Source organism: Jaculus jaculus, chromosome 9, assembly GCF_020740685.1.
Source record: "Jaculus jaculus isolate mJacJac1 chromosome 9, mJacJac1.mat.Y.cur, whole genome shotgun sequence".
Taxonomy (NCBI): Eukaryota; Metazoa; Chordata; class Mammalia; order Rodentia; family Dipodidae; genus Jaculus; species Jaculus jaculus.
The window spans coordinates 114,104,341-114,125,819 of NC_059110.1; the positions used below are offsets into that span (position 1 = coordinate 114,104,341).

At 47.5% G+C, this 21,479-nt stretch overlaps 1 protein-coding gene across 4 annotated transcripts in view; it reads left to right on the forward strand.

The window, feature by feature from the left end:
• The first annotated feature begins 5,621 nt into the window (after positions 1–5,621).
• The window catches only part of Odad4 (outer dynein arm docking complex subunit 4), a 31,267-nt gene continuing 15,409 nt past the window's right edge, over positions 5,622–21,479 (forward strand). For all 4 annotated transcript variants that reach the window (XM_004655752.2, XM_045159811.1, XM_045159812.1 and 1 more), the window contains exons 1-7: positions 5,622–5,834; positions 11,608–11,739; positions 11,985–12,135; positions 12,738–12,799; positions 13,072–13,237; positions 16,373–16,597; positions 16,737–16,944. In XM_004655752.2, the coding sequence (XP_004655809.2) occupies positions 5,721–5,834; positions 11,608–11,739; positions 11,985–12,135; positions 12,738–12,799; positions 13,072–13,237; positions 16,373–16,597; positions 16,737–16,944 (1,058 nt within the window). In that variant the 5' untranslated portion in view covers positions 5,622–5,720. The remainder of the gene's footprint in view (positions 5,835–11,607; positions 11,740–11,984; positions 12,136–12,737; positions 12,800–13,071; positions 13,238–16,372; positions 16,598–16,736; positions 16,945–21,479) is intronic.

Genomic DNA, 21,479 nt, shown 5'->3' on the forward strand with positions numbered 1-21,479 from the left:
GATTGTTGCTAGAAAATTTTCAGTGCCAGGGATGGGATACCTTCCAGTGAGTTGTTGGCCAGGGAGATCCCTGATGCCCCCAAAACATTATAGGCCATTGCCGAGGTCCTTGGTTTCCCACCAGGAATCGATGGTAAGACCCTATTGCTGAAGACTCCACATACTTGGGCTGCAAGACCACTGAGAAATCCTGATGGAACTGAGTTGATAACCTCCTTCATGTAGACCAGCTGACAGAAAGCTGAAAAAAAGCCATTCTGCATGCAGTTCAATGGGAGAGAGAGAAATCACCAGTGAAGATACTCAACAGTGGACACTGCAAGCCTTATATTTGGCCAGCCAGGTCAAATGAGCCAACGGGTGCAATAGTGGCACGTCTGTCATGGTGGAAAACAACTCCCCTCTAATTGGACTGGAGGCCCACTCCATGGGAGGGAATATATCCCTGATACTGAAAACTTAAAACAGGGGTAGTCATGAGCCCTAGGGGTGTAACGTCTGCTGCTGTCTGGCTAAATGTATATACTATACTTATCAAACTGCCCAGTAAGCACTTCCCTTAATGTTCATACCCTTATATTAATGTTATTCTTACTTTTGGTAGAGAATCTTCTCTTTTCAGATGGCAGTGACTTTGGGAGGACTCAGAAGACATCATGGTGCTGGAAAGAAGTGACCAGAGTGCTCAGTACTATAATATCTCTATCACACCTTCCAAGGCTCAGGGTCTAATGCACCAGAGGTGGCAGAAAAAAATGTAAGAGCCAAAGGAAGGGTAGGACTCCTTACAACGTGCTCCCCTCAGTTACAAAATGGCCTGGATATCCATGACCTCACAGTGTCTAACACTACCTACACAAGACTATCATAATTGGAGGAAAAATCATGACATCAGAATAAAAGAGAGACTGATTGAGATGGAGAATGGAGTTTCAAAGGGGAAAGTGGGGGGAGGGAAGGTATTACCATGGGATATTTTTTATAATCATGGAAGTTGTTAATAAAAATTTGAAAAAATAAATAATAAATTCATTAAATTTTATTAATTAAAATTTAAATATTAAAAATAAAAATTATTTCTAAATAAGAATATTTATTTTGGAAGCCAGGCATAGTGGCGCATGCCTTTAATCCCAGCACTTGGGAAGCAGAGGTAGGAGTATCACCCTAAGACTACATAGTGAATTCCAGGTCAGCCTGAGCCAGAGTGAGACCCTACCTCGAAAAAACAAACAAAAAAATATTTATTTGGGGGCTGGAGAGATGGCTTAGTAGTTAAGGCACTTGCCTGCAAAGTCAAAGGACCAAGATTCAATTCTCCAGGATCCATGTAAGCAAGATGCACAAAGTGGTACATGCACCTGGAGTTTATTTCCAGCAGCTGCAGGCCCTGGCACACCTACTCTCCCTCCCTCCCTCTCTCTTTCTCTGCCCCTTTCAACTAAATAAAAATTAAATTTAAAAAGTATTTATTTCTAAATAAATAATTAATTAATTAAAAAAACCATAACAAGCAAACAACAACAATATTGTGGCAAATGCCTATAATCCAAGTACTCAGGAGGCTTGACAAAAAGACTATGAGTTCAAGGAAAACGTGGGCTACCTCGACAGGCCCTTTCTCAATATATAAGGAGCAACAACAATAACAAAACACCCTTTGGGCCGGAGAGATGGCTTAGTGGTTAAAGGTGCTTGCTGGCAAAGCTTGTCAGCCTAGTACCCATGTAAAGCCAGAGGCACCACACCTGGCTTAAGGATTTAAAAAAAATATTTTCATTTGGGGCTGGAGAGATGGTTTAGCAGTTAAGGCACTTGCCAGAGAAGCCTAAGGACCCAGGTTCAATTCCCTAGTACCCAGGTAAGCCAGATGCACAAGGTGGCACATGTGTCTGGAGTTTGTTTGCAGTGGCTAGAGACCCTGATGTGCCCATTCTCTATTTTATTTTATCCGATTTGTTTTTTGAGGTAGGGTCTCGCTCTAAACCTGGGCTGACCTGGAATTCATTATGTAGTCTCAGGGTGGCCTCGAACTCATGGCAATTCTCCTATCTCTGCCTGGCTCTCTTTCTTCTTTTTTTAAGCTCTCATTTTCTTGCATTTTATTTTATTTATTTATTTGAGAGAGAGAGAAAGAAGCAGAGAGAGAGAGAGATCCTACCTCCAAACCCAAAAAATAAAGAATATTCAAGAAGCTGAGTGTGGTGGCACATGTCTTCAGTGCCAGCCCTTGGGAGGCAGAGGTAAGAGTAACCCCAGGAGTGCAAGGCCGCCCCCTGCGACAACATAGTAAATTCCAGGTCAGCTTGGGCTAGGCTAGAGGGAGACCCTACTGTGAAAAAAAAAAAGAAAGAAAAAAGAAAAAAGAAAGAAAGATTACTATGAAAGCTGGGCATGTGAGCACAAGCCTGTAATACCGTCACTTGGGAGGCCCAGGCATGAGGATGGCTATAAGTTTGAAGTCAGCCTGGTCTACTTGGTAAGTTCCAGGCTGACACAGGGATACCTTGCCTCAAAACAAACAAAGGTACAGGCTGGAGAGCTGGCTTAGTAGTTAGGGTACTTGCCTGTAGAGCCAAAGGACCCAGGTTCTATTCTCCAGAACCCATGTAAAGCCAGATGCATAATGTGGCATATATATCTAGTGTTCGTTTACAGTAGCTAGACATCCTGGTGCACCCATTCCATTTCTGTCTGCCTCTCTGTCTCTCTCTCTCAAATAAATAAATCAATTAAAAAATAAAATATTAAAAAAACAAACAAAGGTGAAGGAGCAGGTAAGTAGATGACTGGAACATTCACATTCCATCAGTGGAACCTACCAGAGCAAAGGCCTGGAGGAAGGTCATCTGGTGTTTCCTGTTCAAGTAGTTATGAGGCCAGGAGTTGGAATAACTGGCTAGAGGCCATGGTGCACACATTCTCTCTCTCTCTCTCTCTCTCTCTCTCTCTCTCTCTGTCTCTGGCAGGCATGCTGACACATCCCTTTAATCTGGGGTGGTGGAGGGATCTCTTTCTAGTCCAGGCCTACCTGGAATTCACTACATAGACTCAGGGTGGCCCCAAACTCATGATGATCCTCCTATCTCTGCCTCCCAAGTGCTAAGCTTAAAGACGTGCGCCACTATGCCGGGCCTAATGCTGTGATTTGGATTGGGTTTGCATTGCATTTTGATTCGGTTTGCATCTATAGAGCTCTTGGTAGGTGGCATTTTCTACTGAATCCTGGTCACTTTAACAGAGATGCTCAACTCATTTCTGAGCCTCTTGAACAACCCGGAGCCTGAGCAAAGCACGGCACCATGTAGCTCGGTGTTCCCTAAACACAACCCACATCTCTAGACTTTGCCCGCCTCCTAACCCACTTGGTGTTCCTGGGAACCATCCTACTTGTCCTGAAGCCTTGCCTTCTCTCTGACTCATGCCTACATCACCTGTGGGCATTTCTGAGCACTTCCTCAAAGGCCCACAGGACTCTCAACTAACATCACACTGGGTGCTTGCTTCTTGCTTGTTTGGGCATCTCTCTTCCTGTTTAGATAGGACTGAGAAAAATCATGTCGCTATTATTATTATTTTGGTTTTTCAATGTAGGGTCTCACTCTAGCCTAGGCTGACCTGGAATTCACTATGTAGTCTCAGGATGGCCTTGAACTCAAGGCGATCCTTCTACCTCTGCCTCCCAAGTACTGAGATTAAAGGCGTGCACCACCACGTCCAATTCTCCCCTCCCCACCCCCGGCTGTTTTTAATGGGCATGCCAGGATCTCTAGCCACTGCAGATGAACTCTAGATGCATGAGCCAACTTGTGCAACTGGCTCTACGTGGTTAGTGGGGAATCAAACCTGGGTCCTTAGGTTTTGCAGGCAAGCATATTAACCACAAACTCATCTCTCCAATGCCCCTATCCAATGGTAATCTTGAAAAACCTTGAAGGTATAATAACTCAATGAGAAACTCAACATGATGAGAATCCACTGACCTTACCCAGGTTTTCCAATTTTATATGCAGTATGTTGTAGGTGGAGATAGGGTCTGCCCTGTGTAACCCAGGATGGCTTTGAACTCACTATATAGCCCCAGATAGCTTTGAATTAGAATTGATCCTTTTTCTTCAGCCTTCTGAGTGCTGGGATTATAGCTGGCTTGTACTAATTTGTGTGGGCATGTGTGTGCGAAGGTATGGATAACTTTTTCCAAATCCCACCAATGAGTTATTTTCTCCTACTATGTGCCAGTTGCTGGATTCTAGAAAAAAATGTGCATATGTTTGGTTTTGTCGAGGTAGGGTCTCATTCTAGCCTGGGCTGGCCTAGAACTGATGTGATCCTCCTAGAATTAAAGGCTTGCACTCTGGGCGAGGTGGCACAAGTCTTTAACCTCACCACTCCGGAGGCAGGGGTAGGATTGCCACAAGTTTGAGGCTACCCTGAAACCAATAGTGAGTTCCAGGGCTAGTGGAGATCCTATCTTAAAAAAGACAAAAGCAAACAAACAGAAAAAGTGTGACCCACTATGCCCAGCTGGTGTAATTTAAGACAAGGTTTCTGCCTAAGTGAAGGTTACAATCTCTTTTGGGGACAGATGTTTTTAAAATGATCTATTTATTTACTTATTTGCCAGCAGAGTATAGGTGTACCATGGCCACTTGCCACTGCACACAAACTCCAGGTGCATGCATTACTTTGTGCCTCTGGCTTTAACTGGGTAATGGTGAACAGCGCTTTGGTCAACAGGTGATCTGTCTTCCTCAGCTTGGAGGGTAGACTTTTTGAAAGTAAAGTAGTTGAGACAATTGAGCTACTGGGGTCCTACAGAACTTTGAAACCACGTAGTCCACTTTTTGTTTCTGTTTTGTTTTGAGGAAGGGTCTCACTTTACTTAGCCCAGGCTGGCCTTGAACTCAGAGTGATCCTCCTCTTTCAGCCTCCGAGGTGCTGGGATTAACGGTGTGAAACATCATGCCCAATTTAGCCCACTTTTTATTTTAGTGGTGTTGGAGTGGATGGAGGATGTCAAGATAGACCTTAGTCCAGGCCTACTCCTAGGAGGAGTTCAACGTGTTACAAAACTGACAGCTGAACCCATCCTTACTTTCCTTTGTGGTCTCATGAAAAGCCTCACATCCCTGAGGGTGGAGTGGGTCCTGTGATTTCCATGTTGGCAAGTGGGGTATGCATGGATCAGAGCCCGTTACATGCTGCGCCCTGGGTCACGCGGTTAGGAAGTGACAGGAGTGCAGACTGACTCAAAAAAAAAAAAAACCCTGACACCGAGCTCAAAATTCGGTCTCCCTACCGGCAGCACAGCGCAGCAGGGCGCGTGGGCCTTATCCCTACTTGGAATTTTGCCTCCTACTCTTGTTTTCTTGGCTACCTTGCCAGGGAGGCCTTTCACGTGGCAACTGGGGACGGAGGCGACAGGGGACGACACCGGCGATCACCCGCGGAGCGCCTCGCTCCTCCAGCCGCCGGCCACGCGCTCGTCACTTGCAGGGCGTGTGAACGGCGGCCGCGCGCGCGCACGCGCACTCCGGGCCGGCGGCGCCGCGGTCCTGGCCCCGCCCCCTTTCCTGGGGGCGGGACCGGAAGTCAGTGTCTGTCTCCGGTTGCTAAGAGACGGGGTTTCGACCAGCCGCGCCGAGGTTCTCCAGTCTTTTACCAAGCTCAGCTCTCTCGCTCCGCTTCGGTGGGGGGGTGTCTCCAAACACCGGGTCACCATGGCCGACGCCGAAGCGGAGACCTTGCGAAGCACCTTTCCCTCCTACATGGCGGAGGGCGAGCGGCTCTACCTGTGCGGGGAGTTCGCCAAAGCCGCCCAGAGCTTCAGCAACGTGAGTGCTGCTCCCGACCGTCTCACCCGCTTTTCTTCTCATTCTTCTTTGTTTGTGTGTGTGTTTGTTTCCCGAGGTAGCGGTCTCGCTGTTGTAGCTCAGGCTGACCTGGAATTCACTCTAGTCCCAGGGTGGCCTCGAACTCACGGCGAACCTCCTACCTCTGCCTCCCAAGTGCTAGGATTAAAAGTATGTGCCACTATGCCCAGACCCTGTTTTTCTTTTTCTTTTTTCTTTTTTTTTTTTACCTTTTTTTTTTTTTTTCTTAGCACGACGGACACGGAAGACTGGAGCACTGCATCTTTTCCTTTTTTCTTTTGAAGGTGTCCGTCTAGCTAAGGCTGGCCCCCCAACTCACTGCGATACTCCTACTTCTGCCTCCCTTGGGATTAAAGGGTTGTACCACTGCACCTAGTTCCCCAGCCTTATGTTTGTTTGATTACTTATTTTTGTTGTTTTTGAAGCAGGGTCTCTCTCTAGCCCAAGCTGACCTGCAATTCACTCTTTAGTCTCAGGTTGGCCTGGAACTCACGATGATTCTCCTACCTGCCTCCCTCGTGCTGGGAGTAAAGGTGTGCCCCCACCTTACCTGGCTGCCAGCCTCAGTTGAGACAGCCAAAGCTGGCTGGTTACTTCGGTCTGGAATGTGCAGTGATCTTCCTGTATCTCTTTCCAGAGTGCTGGATTTACAGGTGTGCAGTACTCTTGCCAGCATCCTTTCTTGGAGACAAGATCCCTCACTATGTAGCCTTGGCTGGTGCTGAGCTGATAACCCTCCTGCCTTGGCTTCTGGGATTACATGTGTGCACCACTGTCTGTCCTTGGCACCATTTTCCATCACCATTAACCCTGAGGTCCTAATGATGCAAAGAAGACTCTTGTGTCTAATTCCCTCATTCCTGAGCTGCTGAAATGGCTTAGTGGTTAAGGCGTTTGCCTATGAAGCCTGAGGACCCCGGTTCAATTCCCAGTGTCTGGAGTTCATTTGCAGTGATTAAAGGCCCTGGTGCACCCACTCTCTCTGTCCCTTATCTGCTTACCTCTCTCTGTCTCTCTTTCAAATAAATAAATAAAATGTTTTTAATTCCTTCATTCCTGTTTGATACACACTATCACAGATATACCGCATCCTTGTCCATTTTCTACCACCTTCCCCTTAAGTCCTCCCTTCAATCCGGAAACTGACCTCACTTACTTTCACTTGTTTTATGATTAACTCACAGAGCTAACTCAAGTCTATAATGAGACAGGGAAAGGGAGGGAGAGAGAATGGGCTCACCAGGGCCTTCAGCTGATGAAAACGAACTCCAGACGCGTGCGCCCCCTCGTGGTGCATGTACCAAATTGTGTACTTGCATCACTGTGTGGCTACGTGGGACCTGGAGATTCCAACTTAAGTTCTTAGGCATCTTAGGCAAGCTCCAGTCCCAACCAAATGTACTCTTTTTAAAAAATATTTTATTTGGCCTGGAGAGATGGCTTAGTGGTTAAAGTGCTTGCCTGCAAAGCCAAAGGACCTAGGTTCAATTTCCCAGTACCCACGTAAGCCAGATGCACAAGGGGATGCAGTTCATGCATCTGGAGTTTGTTTCCAGTAGCTAGAGGCCCTGGCACACCCATTCTCTCTCTGTCTCTTCTCTCTCTCTGCTTGCAAATAAATAAATACAATTAGAAGAAAAAGAATGACTTTAAATATATTTTATTTACTTATTTGATACAGAGAAAGACAGCGAATGTGCATGCCAGGGCCACTGTAAACAAACTCTAGATGCATGTGCCTCCGGCTTAGGAGGGTCCTGGAGAAAGAAACTGGGATCCTTTGGCTTTGCAGGCAAGTGCCTTAACTGCTAAGCCATCTCTCCAGCCCCAAGGATGACTTAAAAAAAAATAAAGTAAAGCCAGGTGTGGTGGTGTACGCCTTTAATCCCAGCACAAGAGAGCAGAGATGGGAGGATCACCGTGGGTTTGAGGACACCCTGAGACCACATAGTGAAATCCAGGTCAGCCTGGGCTAGAGTGAGGCCCTACCTACAAAAAACAAAAATAAAATTTAAAAAAACCCTTCCTTCCAAACAGTTTAGTACAAGAAGATGTGGGGGAGGAAACAGTAACTTTTCAGTGGAGAGACCTGACACCTCCGCAGCCAGGTGATCAAGGCCACCATCAGCCATGCTCATCGTGTTGTTCTCTTATGTGCCTTTGGTGTGAGGTGGTGGAAACAGCACTTAACCCTGTGATTGTTCCCTTAAAAAAAAGTACATTTTGCCGAACATGGTGGTGCACACCGTTTAATTCTAGTATCAGTAGGCGGAGGCAGGAGAATCTCCATGAGTTCAAGGACACTCTGAGACTCCATAGTGAATGCCAGATCAGCCTGGGCTAGAGTGAGACCCTACCTTGGAAAAAAACAGCCAAATAAAATAAAACAAAACATGTAAGCCCACCGTGGTGGCGCACGCCTTTAATCCAAGCACTCCAGAGGCAGAAGTAGGAGGATTGCCGGGAGTTCCAGGCCACCCTGAGAATACAGAATGAATTCCAGGTCAGCCTAGGCGAGAGTGAGACCCTCCCTCGAAAAACCAAAGTAAGTAAATAGAACATGGGCTTGAGAGATGGCTTAGTTGCCTGCAAAGCCAAAGGACTCAGGTTTGATTCCTCACCCCCACATAAGATGGCACATGTTTGGAGTTTCTTTGCAGAGGCTGGAGGCCCTCGCACGCCCATTCTCTCTTTTCTACCTGCCTCTTTCTCTGTCTTTCTCTCTCAGATAAATAAATACAGATAATTTTTGTTTTGTTTTGTTTTTTGAGGGAGGGTCTTACTCTGGCCCAGGCTGAACTGGAATTCACTCTTTATTCTCAGAGTGGCCTCAAACTCACAGCGAGTCCTCCTACCTCTGCTTCCCGACTGCTGGGATTAAAGACGTGCGCCACCACGCCCGGCAAATAAAATATTTTTAAAAATGAAAAATAAATAAAATGAAAATGAGGAAGATGATCAGATGGACAAATGTTTGAGCTTGGGTGCTTTGCCCTGCCCATTCAGCTCTTTCTGGAGTAAGTCTTATCCTGGAGCAGCCCAGACCAGAGAAGTTTGCCCCAAGGGAAGGTGGCTGTGCAGGAGTTGTCATCTTGTTCCAGGAATGAGAGTAGCTCCTTCCTCTTCTTGGAAATGTAGGAAAGTCCTAGAATGGACTAAATACCAGCCTGAAGGACAGACAGTCCACCGTGCCTAAAGTGATGACCTCAATCAAAAGATGACAGGATAGAACGGGTAGTCCTTGATATACTTGGAACATGAGGACCGGAGGATCAGGAGCTCCAGGCTAGCCTTAGCTGCACAGCGAGTGTGAGGCCACCCAGAGCTACATGGGACCCTGAGTCAGAGACGCACACAGTAGATAACAAGATGCGGGAGTGACAGCACCTGACCTTACTCAGGCCCGCAGCACATCTGGCATTTTCATCTTTATCTCCTGAAATAGTGATGATTCTCAATTTCCTACATTAAAAAAGTATTAGGGTCTGGAGAGACTGCTTGCCTGTGAAGCCTAAGTACCCCAGTTTGAGGCTGGATTCCCCAGGACCCATGTTAGCCAGATGCACAAGGGGGCTGCACACATCTGAAGTTTGTTTGCAGTGGCTGGAGGCCCTGGTGCGCCCATTCTCTCTCTCTCTCTTTCTCCCTCTTCCTCTTTCTCTCTGTCTGTTGCTCTCAAATAAATAAGTAAATAAATAAATAAATGATTTAAAAAAAAAAGTATTAGCCAGGCATGGTGGCACATGCCTTTAATCCCAGTACTTAGGAGGCAGAGGTAGGAGGATCGCCGTGAGTTCATGGCCACTGTGAGACTACATAGAGAATTCCAGGTCAGCCTGGGCTAGAGTGAAACCCTATCTTGAAAAACCAATAAAAAAATTAAAAAATATATATATGTTATTTATTTGAGAGAAAGAAAAGAGGCAGGTAGAAAGAGAATAGGCACACCAGGGCCTTTAGCCACTGCAAATGAACTCCAGACACATGAGCCACCTTGTGCATCTGGTTTACATGGGTATGGGGAATTGAACCTGGGTCTTAGGCTTCCCAGGCAAGTGCCTAAACCACTAAGCCCATATCGCCAACCCAGTAAAATTTTAAAAATAAGAAGAAAAGAGCCAGGCATGGTGGCACACACCTTTAATCCCAGCACTCGGGAGGCAGAGGTAGGAGGATCGCCATGAGTTTGAGGCCACCCTGATGCTCTATAGTGAATTCCAGGTCAGCCTGGGCTAGAGTGAGACCCTACCTTAGAAAACCAAAAACAAAACAAACAAAAAAAAAAAGAAGAAGAAGAAGAAGAAAAGAAAAGAGCCGTACATGAATAATGCACACCTTTAGTCCCAGCACTTGGGAGGCAGAGGTAGGAGGCTTGCTATGAATCTGAAGCCACCCTGAGACTACATAGTGAATTCCAGGTCAGCCTGGGCTAGAGTGAGACTCTTAACTTGTAGGGGGGAATAAAAGAGAGAGGCTAGAGAGATGGCTCAGCAGTTAAAGGGGCTTGTTTGCAAAGCCTGATGGTCCTGTGTTCAATTCCCTAGTGCTCATGTAAAGCAAAACTCACAAAGTCACACATGTCTAGAGTTTGTCTCTCTCAGAACTTAAAAAAAAAAAAAAAAAATCCCAGCACTGAGGAGGCAGAGGTGGGAGGATCGGTGTGAGTTCAAGGCCATCCTGAGATTACATAGTGAATTCCAGGCTAGCCTGAGCTAGAGTGGAATCCTACCTGAAAAAACAAACAAACAAAAATTAAGAGAAGGAAAAGAGAAAGCTTGGGCTCAGTGTGTAGTTTATTGGAACACTTGGCCATCATGCATAATGTTCTGGATTGCAATACCTAGCACCTTTCTCCACAGGCTAGCAAAATAGAGAAGCTAAATTTCAGACTGTTCTAAAATCTATTTTGTTTGCTTTAGCCTGAGAAATTTGACTGGATAATGATATGCAGCCATTTCACATTTGTGATTGAATTTGGTGTGAACAAAATATCCTGAGGTTACTGGAAAGGACTGGAGAAATTTCAGGTGTTGGCAGATGAATCCTGTTCTTTTTATTTATTTACTTGAGGGTGGTGGGGGAGGGAGGCAGACAGAGAGAGGTTGGGCATGTCAGGGCCTCTAGCCGCTGCAAACAAACTCCAGAGGCATATGCCATCTTGTACATCTGGCTAATGTGGGTTCTGGAGAATCGAACCTGGGTCCTTAGGCTTTGCAGGGAAGCACCTTAACCACTGAGCCATCTCTCTAGCCCTTGCTTTTTTTTTTCTCAATATTTTACTTTTAGTCATTTATTTATTTGAGAGAGAAAGAAAGAGGAAAAGAGAGAGAAAAAGAATGGGCATGACAGGGCCTCTAGCTGTTGTAAACTACAGACGCATGCACCACCTTGTTCTCTGGCTTATGTGGGTCCTGGGGAATTGAACCTGGGTCCTTAGGCTTTGCAGGCAAGCTCTTTAGCCAGTCAGCACTTCTCCAGCCCTGACTCCCATTCTTGACCAGTATCTTCCACAGGAGTTGTGACTGGGCCTCCTCCTCTGTCAGTCACACGCAGCTGCACGGTTGAGCTCATGGAGCAAAGATCATGTTGCGCTGCTCGTGTCTGGTGAGGCTGAGGCCTGTTTGCTGATCTGAGGGGTCCCCTTGAAACCGCAGGAAGTGTGCGCTGCCCTTTCTGGTCAGGCAGCTGTCTTGTTCTTTCTGGTGCCTGCCCACCTCAGTGTTTCCTTTGCCAGGCTCTTCAGCTGCAGAGTGGAGACAAGAACTGCCTGGTTGCCCGCTCCAAGTGCTTCCTGAAGATGGGAGACTTGGAGAAATCCCTGAAAGATGCTGAGGCATCCCTGCAGAGCGACCCGACTTTCTGCAAGGTGACTGCTGGGTGGGAGGGCTCAGCCTTGCTTTCACCCCTTCCCTTGCCAGCAACAGCCTCTGCTTGCCAGGAGGTGAAGAGGCAGCCGCAGTGCCTGGACACTTCTCTTCTCAGGACACTTGCCTGGCTGTTGCCCTTTGTATTCCAACCTTGACCCTCAACCCAGTGCCCTTCCATTCTTCCACACCTGCATCCTGTAAGCCTCGTCTGTCCACCTGACTATGACTCGCTGTCTTACTCCAGGGGATTTTACAAAAGGCCGAGACGCTGTACACCATGGGAGATTTTGAGTTTGCCTTGGTATTCTATCATCGAGGCTACAAGCTGAGGCCTGATCGGGAATTCAAAGTTGGCATTCAGAAAGCCCAGGAAGCCATCAACAACTCGGTGGGAAGTGAGTGAGCAGAGGGGCTGTGGCCTATCCAGGAACACTTGGGTTTGGGGAAGGCCTGAGGTACACCGTGCAGGCAACTACCACCAGGCCACCTGGGAGTCTCATTTGGATTTGACTGTTCCTGGTGATGTCACGGATTAAGAACTATCTGCAGGGTGACCTCCTAGCCACACTGGAAGGCTGCTTTAGAACACGCCTGTCTGTAGCCTAAAGTCATAGTGTATCGTCCCGAGTCCAGCCTGCCTGGGATCCTGACTTCCTTTTTCCAAGGGCTGGTTTTCCCCATCAGCTTGAGAGGGAGGCTGGGGACAGCTCGCCACTATGGGCTGCAGAATGCTGAGATGGCAGGTGACAGTTTCCCTGAATCCCGCCCCCCACTTTGGAAATCTGCCACAGTCTTGGGCTAGTAGGGGCTGTTCAGCTCCTAGGAGAGCCCAGTACCAAACAGCCTACACATTCGCATGCTAGGGTGGCTCAGGGCCAGCTTTGCCACAGCCCCCACCATCAACCTGCCAAAGGCAGTCATTTCCACATAAAAATATGTGACAGGTCATGCCTGAGAGGCTTGGCCAAGCAGAGCTCCAGCTTTTTTGTCCTTGCAGGTCCTTCTTCCATTAAGCTGGAGAACAAAGGAGACCTCTCCTTCTTAAGCAAGCAGGCTGAGGTAAGGTGCCTGGCTTTGAGGCCACGTGTACCTGCAGAACCCTCTCTCTCACTTGGGAACATTTAGCTCCTGTCCATCATGGGCAGTCATGACATTCCACCCCAGTCCCAGAGTGGTCTCGGGACTGGAATTTTGCCCATCCAAGCACACTCCATGGTTCTCAGCCCAAAGGGAGCCTTTGAGGCTCAGGAACATGGAGTGTCTGGCTCTGGGGTCATGCTGGGCACCAGTGTTTCTTGTTGAGGCTCCAGTGGGTGCTCTCCATTTTCCAGAGTATGAAAGCCCAGCAGAAGCCTCAACCCATAAAGCAACTCTTGCACAACACCAAGAGAGAATCCAAGCGGAGGGGCTCCCTTAAGAGCGAGAAGACCGTCCGCCAGCTGCTGGGGGAGCTCTATGTGGACAAGGAGTATTTGGAGAAGCTCCTGTTGGATGAAGGTTTCAGAGCCTTGGTTACCGACAGGGACTCAGGGCAAAGGAAGTTTGGGGAAGATGCTTAATGCAGAGCTGGCCATGCAATGTTGGCTGACACGTGACTGACAGGTTTTACCAGCATTCGCAGCTTACGGATGAGAAAACTGAAGTCACACAGAGCTAGGCAATGAGAGCTCATCTTTTTTTTTTTTTTTTTTTAATTTTCTTTAAAAGGAATTCCATATGCATGCGCCAGATACATGGGTACTGGGGAATCAAACTTATGTCCTTAGGCTTTATAGGCAAGTGCCTTAATCACTGAGCCATCTCTGGAGTCCCATAGCTCATCTTTGAGTATAAGAATCAAACCAGGTATGGTGGTACACACCTTTAATCCCAGTTGATTCTTTCTGGAAGCAAAGTTAGGAGGATTGCCATGAGTTCAAGGCCAGCTTGAGACTACATAGTGAATTCTAGATCAGCCTGAACTAGAGTGAGACCCTATCTTGAAAAAAAAAAAAAAAAAGGGCATGGTGGCGCACGCCTTTAATCCAGCACCTGGGAGGCAGTGGTAGGAGGATCACTGTGAGTTTGAGGCCACCATGAGACTACACAGTGAATTCCAGGTCAGCCTGGGCTAGAATGAGATCCTACCTCAAAAACCAAAAAATAAATAAACAAAATAAAAAGAAAAGTTCATTTTCAGGCAAGCGCCTTTACCACTAAGCCACCTCTCCAGCCCCTAAAAAGTTCATTTTCAGAGCCAGTGATTTTAAGTACTTGCAGAAGGAACAGTGGAGATTTGGGCTTCTTTAAAACAGTGCTAGCCTTCCATTACTCTGACAAAATGCCCAAGATAATTAATTTACAAGAAGGAAAGAGAGCTGGGCGTGGTGGTGCATGCCTTTAATCCCAGCACTCGGGAGGCAGAGATAGGAGGATCACCGTGAGTTTGAGGCCACTCTGAGACTCCATAGTGAATTCCAGGTCAGCCTGGGCCAGAGTGAGACCCTATCTTAGGAAAAAAAAAAAGAAAGAAAGAAAAAAAGAAGGAAAGATACACTTTGGCTTAGGGTTTCAGAGGTTTCAGTTCATAGTCAGGTGACTCAATTGTTTTGGGGCCTACTGTTGGCAGAACATAGTAGTGGGAACAAAGCTTCTTACCTCGTGGTGGCCAGGAAGCAGAGAGACAGGAAAGGGCAGGGGTCTCACTGTCCTTCAGGGGCCTGCTCACAATGTCCTAACTTCCTTCTACTAGGCCTCACCTCCTAAAGGTTCCCCCATTTCCTAATAACACCAAGACGTCAACACATGGCGCCACTAGGGGTCGTTCAAGATCCCAATCATAAACCACGGTCATAGTCCCTGAAGGGCCATCTCCCGGGTAAACGAACCTCATAGATACATATTAGCGCTGTGCGCTCTAGTAGGTCATCTGGTCCAAACCCTCTTTTCATAGATAAGGAAAGGATTCACTTAATGTTCAAGGTGACAGTCAAGTTACTGGTGACATCAATGCTGGTATCAAATCCAGGATTCGTTCCCCCACTATATGCTGTTGGCAACACAACACAGGATAGAGCCTTGAAATGAATGACAAAAAAGAAAATAAGTAGTCGGGCATGGTGGCACACGCCTTTAATCCCAACAATTGGGAGCCAGGGGTAGGAGGATTGCTGTGAGTTCAAGGCCACCCTGAGACTACACAGTGAATTCCAGGTCAGCCTGTACTAGAGTGAAACCTTACCTCAAAAAACAACAACAAAAAATGTGGTGTGTATTGCCATGAGCTGATTAGCCTGAGCAGGTGCCGCCCTGGCAACATAAGCCTTCTCTCCAGGTCTGGCTTCCTGAGGTTATCTGCGGGGATCTCTGTAGAGCGGCGGCATGCAGACAGCTTCACTGCTGCTGCATCTCCCCAGTAGTAATGGGTCTGAAAGCATCCTGCTCTCCAGAGGCCCTGTTGTGGAGGGGGGGAAGGGAGGCCTGACCACCACCCTGTGTGGCCTTGCCCCAGCTTCTAGCCAGGCAGTGGGCAGGACTTGGGCATTCTCCTCCAGCTCCCAGCATGCACCAGCATACTTGGCACCTGGACTCACTGAGCACTGTCAGTCTGAGCTGGGTTGGGAATTTAGACTCTTTTCTGGGGACACAGAAAGTGGGGAACCCTGATGACAGGTTTATTAAACAGTTGTCAGCTACTCCTTTTCCATGAAGGGCTTGTACCAAGAGTGCCTGAGAGAGGGTGTTGGGCCAGGCATGGTGGTGTACACCTTTAATTCCCAGCACTTGGGTGGCAGAGGTAGGAGGAGCACCACAAGTTTGAGGCCAGCCTGAGACAACATAGTGAATTCCAGGTCAGCCTGGGCCAGAGCGAGACCCTACCTTGAAATAAGAAAAAAAAAAAAAAAGAGGGTGTGGGAAGGTCATTTAGTCAATGAAGTTCTTGTTTTGCAAGTGTGAGGACCTGAGTTTGAGCTCCAGTCCCCCTGTAAATGCCTGTAATCCCAGAGCCCGGGCGGCAGAGAGGATCCCTGGAACACACTGGCTGGCCTGCCTAGCCTAATTCATGCATATGCATACACATATAAACATGTCTATGCACATGACACATGCACATACATATATGCAAAAAAAAAAAAAAAACTGGCTGGACCTGGTGGCACATGCCTTTAATCCCAGCACTCAGGCAGTTTAGGTAGAAAGATCTCTGTGAGTTCGAGGCCAGCCTGAGATTACATAGTGAATCCCAAGTCAACCTGGGCTAGAGCAACACCCTACCTTGAGAAGCCATAAAAGAAAAAAAAAATGTTGGGCATGGTGGTGCACGTGTTTAATCCCAGCACTTGGTAGGCAGAGAGATAGGAGAATCACCATGAGTTCGAGGCCAGCCTGAGACTACATAGTGAATTCCAACTTAGCCTAGGCTAGAGTAAGACCCTATCTCAAAAGATATCCTGCCTGAGAGGGGGCTCTGGCCTCATCCTGGCCTGGCCAGTAGACCCATCCCACCCACATGTGCCCTCACTTCCTTACTGTGCCCACATCTGCAGACTGAGCTCCTCACAATGTCGCACAGCAAGGACCACAGCCTGGAGGGGACGGCTCCCTTACAGACAACTGATCTCACTGGTGTCTCCTCAAACCCCTTCCCCATAGACCTCATCAAAGGGACCATCAAGGGCGGCCTGACCGTGGAGGACCTTATCATAACAGGCATCAACTACCTGGACAGGCGTAGCAACTTCTGGAGGCAGCAAAAGCCCATCTATGCCAGGGAGCGAGACCGGAAGCTGATGCAAGAGAAATGGCTGCGGGACCGCAAACGCAGACCCTCTGAGACTGCCCGCTACATCCTCAAGAGCCTAGAGGACATAGACATGTGTGGGTGATATTCCCAGAGGTGTTGGGCAGGGCCTCTCACCCTTGCCAGGTGGGGAGGGGGGAACTGTGGATGGAGACTCCCACCCACCATGGCCCAGGAGGCCGCCCTTGCCTCCGCATGCCCTTCTTCTCTTCCCAGTGCTGACCAGTGGCAGTGCTGAAGGGAGTCTTCAAAAAGCGGAGAAAGTGCTGAAGAAGGTTCTGGGCTGGGACAAGGAAGAGGTGCCCAACAAGGATGAATTGGTCGGCAACTTGTACAGCTGCATAGGCAATGCCCAGATTGAGCTGGGGCATATGGCGGCGGCCCTGCAGAGCCACAGAAAGGACCTGGAGATTGCCAAGGAGCAGTGAGTGCCCTGGGCCTGTGAGCGGGACATGGGGCTCTGCCGCTGTGTTTGTACGGGTGGCCGATAGCGTAGTCCCCATTTTTTGCCCTGCAGGCCAGAGTAGATTCTGGAAGAGGGGAGGATCCAAGACTGAGGATAGAAGGCAGATCTGACCTAGACTGTGAGCGTTTTGGTTGGTTGGTTTATTTTCAAGGTGGAGTCTCACTCTAGCTCAAGCTGGCCTAGACTCACATAAATTCTCCTACCTCTGCCTCCTAGTGCTGGGAAGGCATGTGCCACCACACCTGGCTGGGTTTTTTGTTGTCTTGGGTCTATTGAGGTGGGGTTTCTTTTTGTTTTTAATATTTTATTTACTTGAGAAGAGAGAATGGACATGCTATGGGCCCTAGCCACTGTGAACAAACTCCAGACGCATGCGCCACCTTGTGCATCTGGCTTTATGTGGGTACTGGGCAATCAAATCTGGGTCTTTAGGCTTTCCTAGGCAAGTGCCTTTAACTGCTAAGCTATCTCTCCAGCCTGAGCTAGGGTCTCTTTCTAGCCCAGGCTGACCCTGAATTCACTATGTAGTCTCAGGCTAGCCTCAAACTCAAAGCCATCCCCTACCTCAACCTCCTGAGTGCTGGGATTAAAGATGTGTGCCACCACACGTAGCCGATTTTTTATCCTTATGTCCTTTCAACAATCATGCATCCAGACCCAGGCCTACCAGATACTCCTACCAATGGGAACATAACAGTGACCAGACCCAGGGACCATTTCCCTGCAGATGTCTGACAAAAGGTAACAATGCCACTGAATTACAGTTGAGACAACAAAAGCAGAGTCCACTGCTATGAGAACTGTCTGCAGGAGGACTTCCCTGGCAGTGGGGTGCACACATGCCCTGTAGGAAGGCCTGAGGCAAGAGGAAACTTCAGGACCAGGCATGGTGGCACACACCTTTAATGCCAGCACTCCAGAGGCAGAGGTAGGAGGAACTTGTGAGTTTGAAGCTACTCTGAAACTACACAGTGAATTCCATGTTAGAGTGAGACCCTTCCTCAAAAAAAAAAAAAACACAAAAAGCCGGGCGTGGTGGCGCACGCCTTTAATCCCAGCACTCGGGAGGCAGAGGTAGGAGGATTGCCGAGAGTTCGAGGCCACCCTGAGACTACATAGTGAATTCCAGGTCAGCCTGAGCCAGAGTGAGACCCTACCTCGAAAAACCAAAAAAAAAAAAAAAAAAAAAAAACACCAAAAAAGAAGGAAGCTTCTGGTTGGGAAACAAAGGATTGTAAGGGGTGAAAGAGAGGCCCGGGAGGAGCAGGAACAAAGAACAAAGTGGGTCGAGTGAGGACAAGCAAGCCTCATGAAGCACCCTGAGTGCTGACCCTGAGTCTAGGCAGAGCTGACCCACCTGTAGGATCTTCATAAAGTCCTTCAGCACTCAGCCTGTGCATCTCCTGCTCAGCTGAGGAGTGGACATGACCACAGTTCTTACCCTAGAGTGTAAGGGAGGAGAAATTGCAAAAGTACCCTCAAGATTTGAGACAGGGCTGGAGAGATGGCTAAATGGTTAAGATACTTGTTTGCAAAGCCTGACAGCCGGGGTTTGATTCTCCAGTACCCATGTAAAGTTAGATGCACAAAGTGGAGTTCATTTGCAGTGACATGAGGCCCTGGTGCACTCATTCTCTTTCTCTCTTTCCTCTCTTTAAATAGCCTGGTGTGGTAGTGCATGCCTTTAATCCCAGCACTCAGGAGACAGAGGTAGGAGGATCACCATGAGTTTGATGCCACCTTGAGACTACATAGTGAATTCCAGGAGAGCCTGAGCTAGAGTGAAACCCTACCTTGAAAAATAAAAAAAAGTAAAAAGTAAAACTAATAAATAAATAAATAGCACATGCCTTTAATCCCAGCGCTTGGGAGGCAGAGTAGGAGGATTGCTGTGAGTTCGAGGCCACCCTGAGAATACAGAGTTAATTTCAGGTCAGCCTGAGCTAGAGTGAGACCATACCTTAAAAAAAAAAAAAAAAAAAAAGACAAAAATAAATAAATAAATAAATATTTTTAATAACAATTTGAGGCCATGGGATAGCTTCATGATAGCTTGGCCCTGGGTTTGATTGCCAGTTCACAAAATAAAGGAGAGGAGGGAGACATTGAGACAGTCCTTAGCATTCATAATAGTGATGTCTCTCTAAGAAATAAGCTCTCCATGAGACTCAAGTCCTCTGCATAGGGACCATCACTTTCTGAGCATCCTGCTTCTAACATTTGGAGTTATTTTAAAAAATATTTTATTTTGAGCTGGAGAGATGGCTTAGTGGTTAAGGTGTTTGCCTACAAAGCCAAAGGACCCAGGTTTGATTCCCCATGACACACATAATGCACAAGGTGATGCATGTATCTGGAGTTTGTTTACAGGGCCAGAGGTCCTAACATGCCCATTCTCTCTCTCTTCCTCCCTCTCTCTCTCTGTCATAAATAAAATATTAAAAATATTTATTTATTTGAAACAGAGAGAGATTGAGAGAAAGAGGCAGAAAAAGAGAGGGGAGTGAGCCGGGCGTGGTGGCACACGCCTTTAATCCCAGCACTCGGGAGGCAGAGTAGGAGGATCGCTGTGAGTTTGATGCCACCCTGAGACTACATAGTGAATTCCAGGTCAGGCCTGAGCTACAGCAAGACCCTACCTCAGAACCACCCCCCCCCCCCAAAAAAAAAAGAGAGAGAGAGAGAATGGGTACATCAGGGCTTCTAGCCACTGCAAATAAACTCCAGATATGTGGTGATTTGATTCAGGTGTCCCTCATAAATTTAGGTGTTCCCAGCTGACAGAGATTTGGGAATTAATGCCGTCTGAAGGAAGTGTATTGTTGGGGTTGGGCTTATGGGTATTATAGCCAAAATTTTCCCATGCCAGTGTTTGGCACGCTCTCCTGTCACTATTGTCCCACCTGATGTTGGCCAGGGGGTGATGTCCACTCTCTGCTCATGCCATCGTTTTCCCCTGCCATCATGGAGCTTCCCCTGAGTCCGTAAGCCAAAGTAAACCGCACCCCCCAGAAAAGCTACTCTTAGTTAGGTGATTTCTTCCAGCAATGCCAACCTGCCCACAACAAGCTGTATGCACATCCTTGTACTTCTGGCTTACGTGGGTACTAGGGAATCAAACCTGGGTCCTTAGGCTTCACAGGCAAGCACCTTAACTGCTGAGCCATCTCTCCAGCCCCTGAAGTCATTTTTGACTCCCCTGCCAAAGTGTTACTCACCCCACAGTTCTGAGTGCCTCTCAGTCTCTAGTCACTCCATTGATTAGTCTACTTTACTCCTGTGCTTGAAAGACCTGAGATAGCACTGGAGAAATGGCTCACTGATTAAAGGCATTTGCTTGCAAAGCCTGACAGCCTTGGTTTAATTCTCCAGTACCCATGTAAAGGCAGATGCATGAAGTGGCACATGCATCTGGAGTTCATTTGCAGTAAAAAGAGGCCCTGGTGTACCCATTCTCTCTCTCCCTATCTCTGCTTGCAAATAACTAAAAATATTTTTTAAAAATACCTGAGAGGAAAAAAAAAACAACAAACAACAAAACACCTGAGAGAAGCTGGGCATGATGGTGCACGCCTTTAATCCCAGCACTTGGGAGGCAGAGGTAGGAGAATCACCATGGGCTCGAGGCCAGCCCGAGACTACATAGTGAATTCCATATTAGCCTAGGCTAGAGTGAGACCCTACCTCAGGGAAAAAAAAAAAAAAGAAAAGAAAAAACCTGAGATGGGCTAGAGAGATGGCTTAGTGGTTAAGGCACTTGCTTATGAAGTCTAAGGAACCAGGTTCAATTCCCCAGTACCCATGTAAGCCACACAAGGTGGCACATGTGTCTAGAATTCATTTGAAGTTGCTGGAGGCCCTGGTGTGCCCATTCTTTATCTGTTTTTCTCTCCCTGTCTGTCTCCCTCTCTGTTTCCTTTTTTCTCTCTCTCAAATAAATTAATTAATTTTTAAAATTACATGACAGCTTGGCATGCATACCTTTATCCCAGCACTCAGGAGGCAGAGGTAAGAGAATCATTGAGTTTGAGGCCAGCCTGGGACTACTGAGTTTCAGGTCAGCCTGGGGTAGAGTGAGACCCTACCTCAAAAAACAGAAAAAACATTTTTTTTAATGAAAAAAATCTGCCCTCCCTTATCTCAGTTTTTTGTTGTTGCTGTTTTGTTTGTGGAGTTTTCGAGGGAGGGTCTCACTCTACCCCAGGCTGACCTGGAATTCACTTGGTAGTCTCAGGATGGCCTCGAACTCATGGTGATCCTCCTACGCCTACCTCCTGAGTGCTGGGATTAAAGGCATGTGCCACCACGCCTGGCCTTTCTCAATATTTTTTTCCATACCTACAAATTATCATTGCTAGGGCACTCACTATTAACTGAGTGTTCCACCAAATCAGAAGCACTTGATGTGGTGTTCCTGTCACATTATCTTGAGGTAAATTCCTAGAAGAGAAATTGTTGTATTACAGGGCCGTCTTTGCAAGCTGACCCTCCAG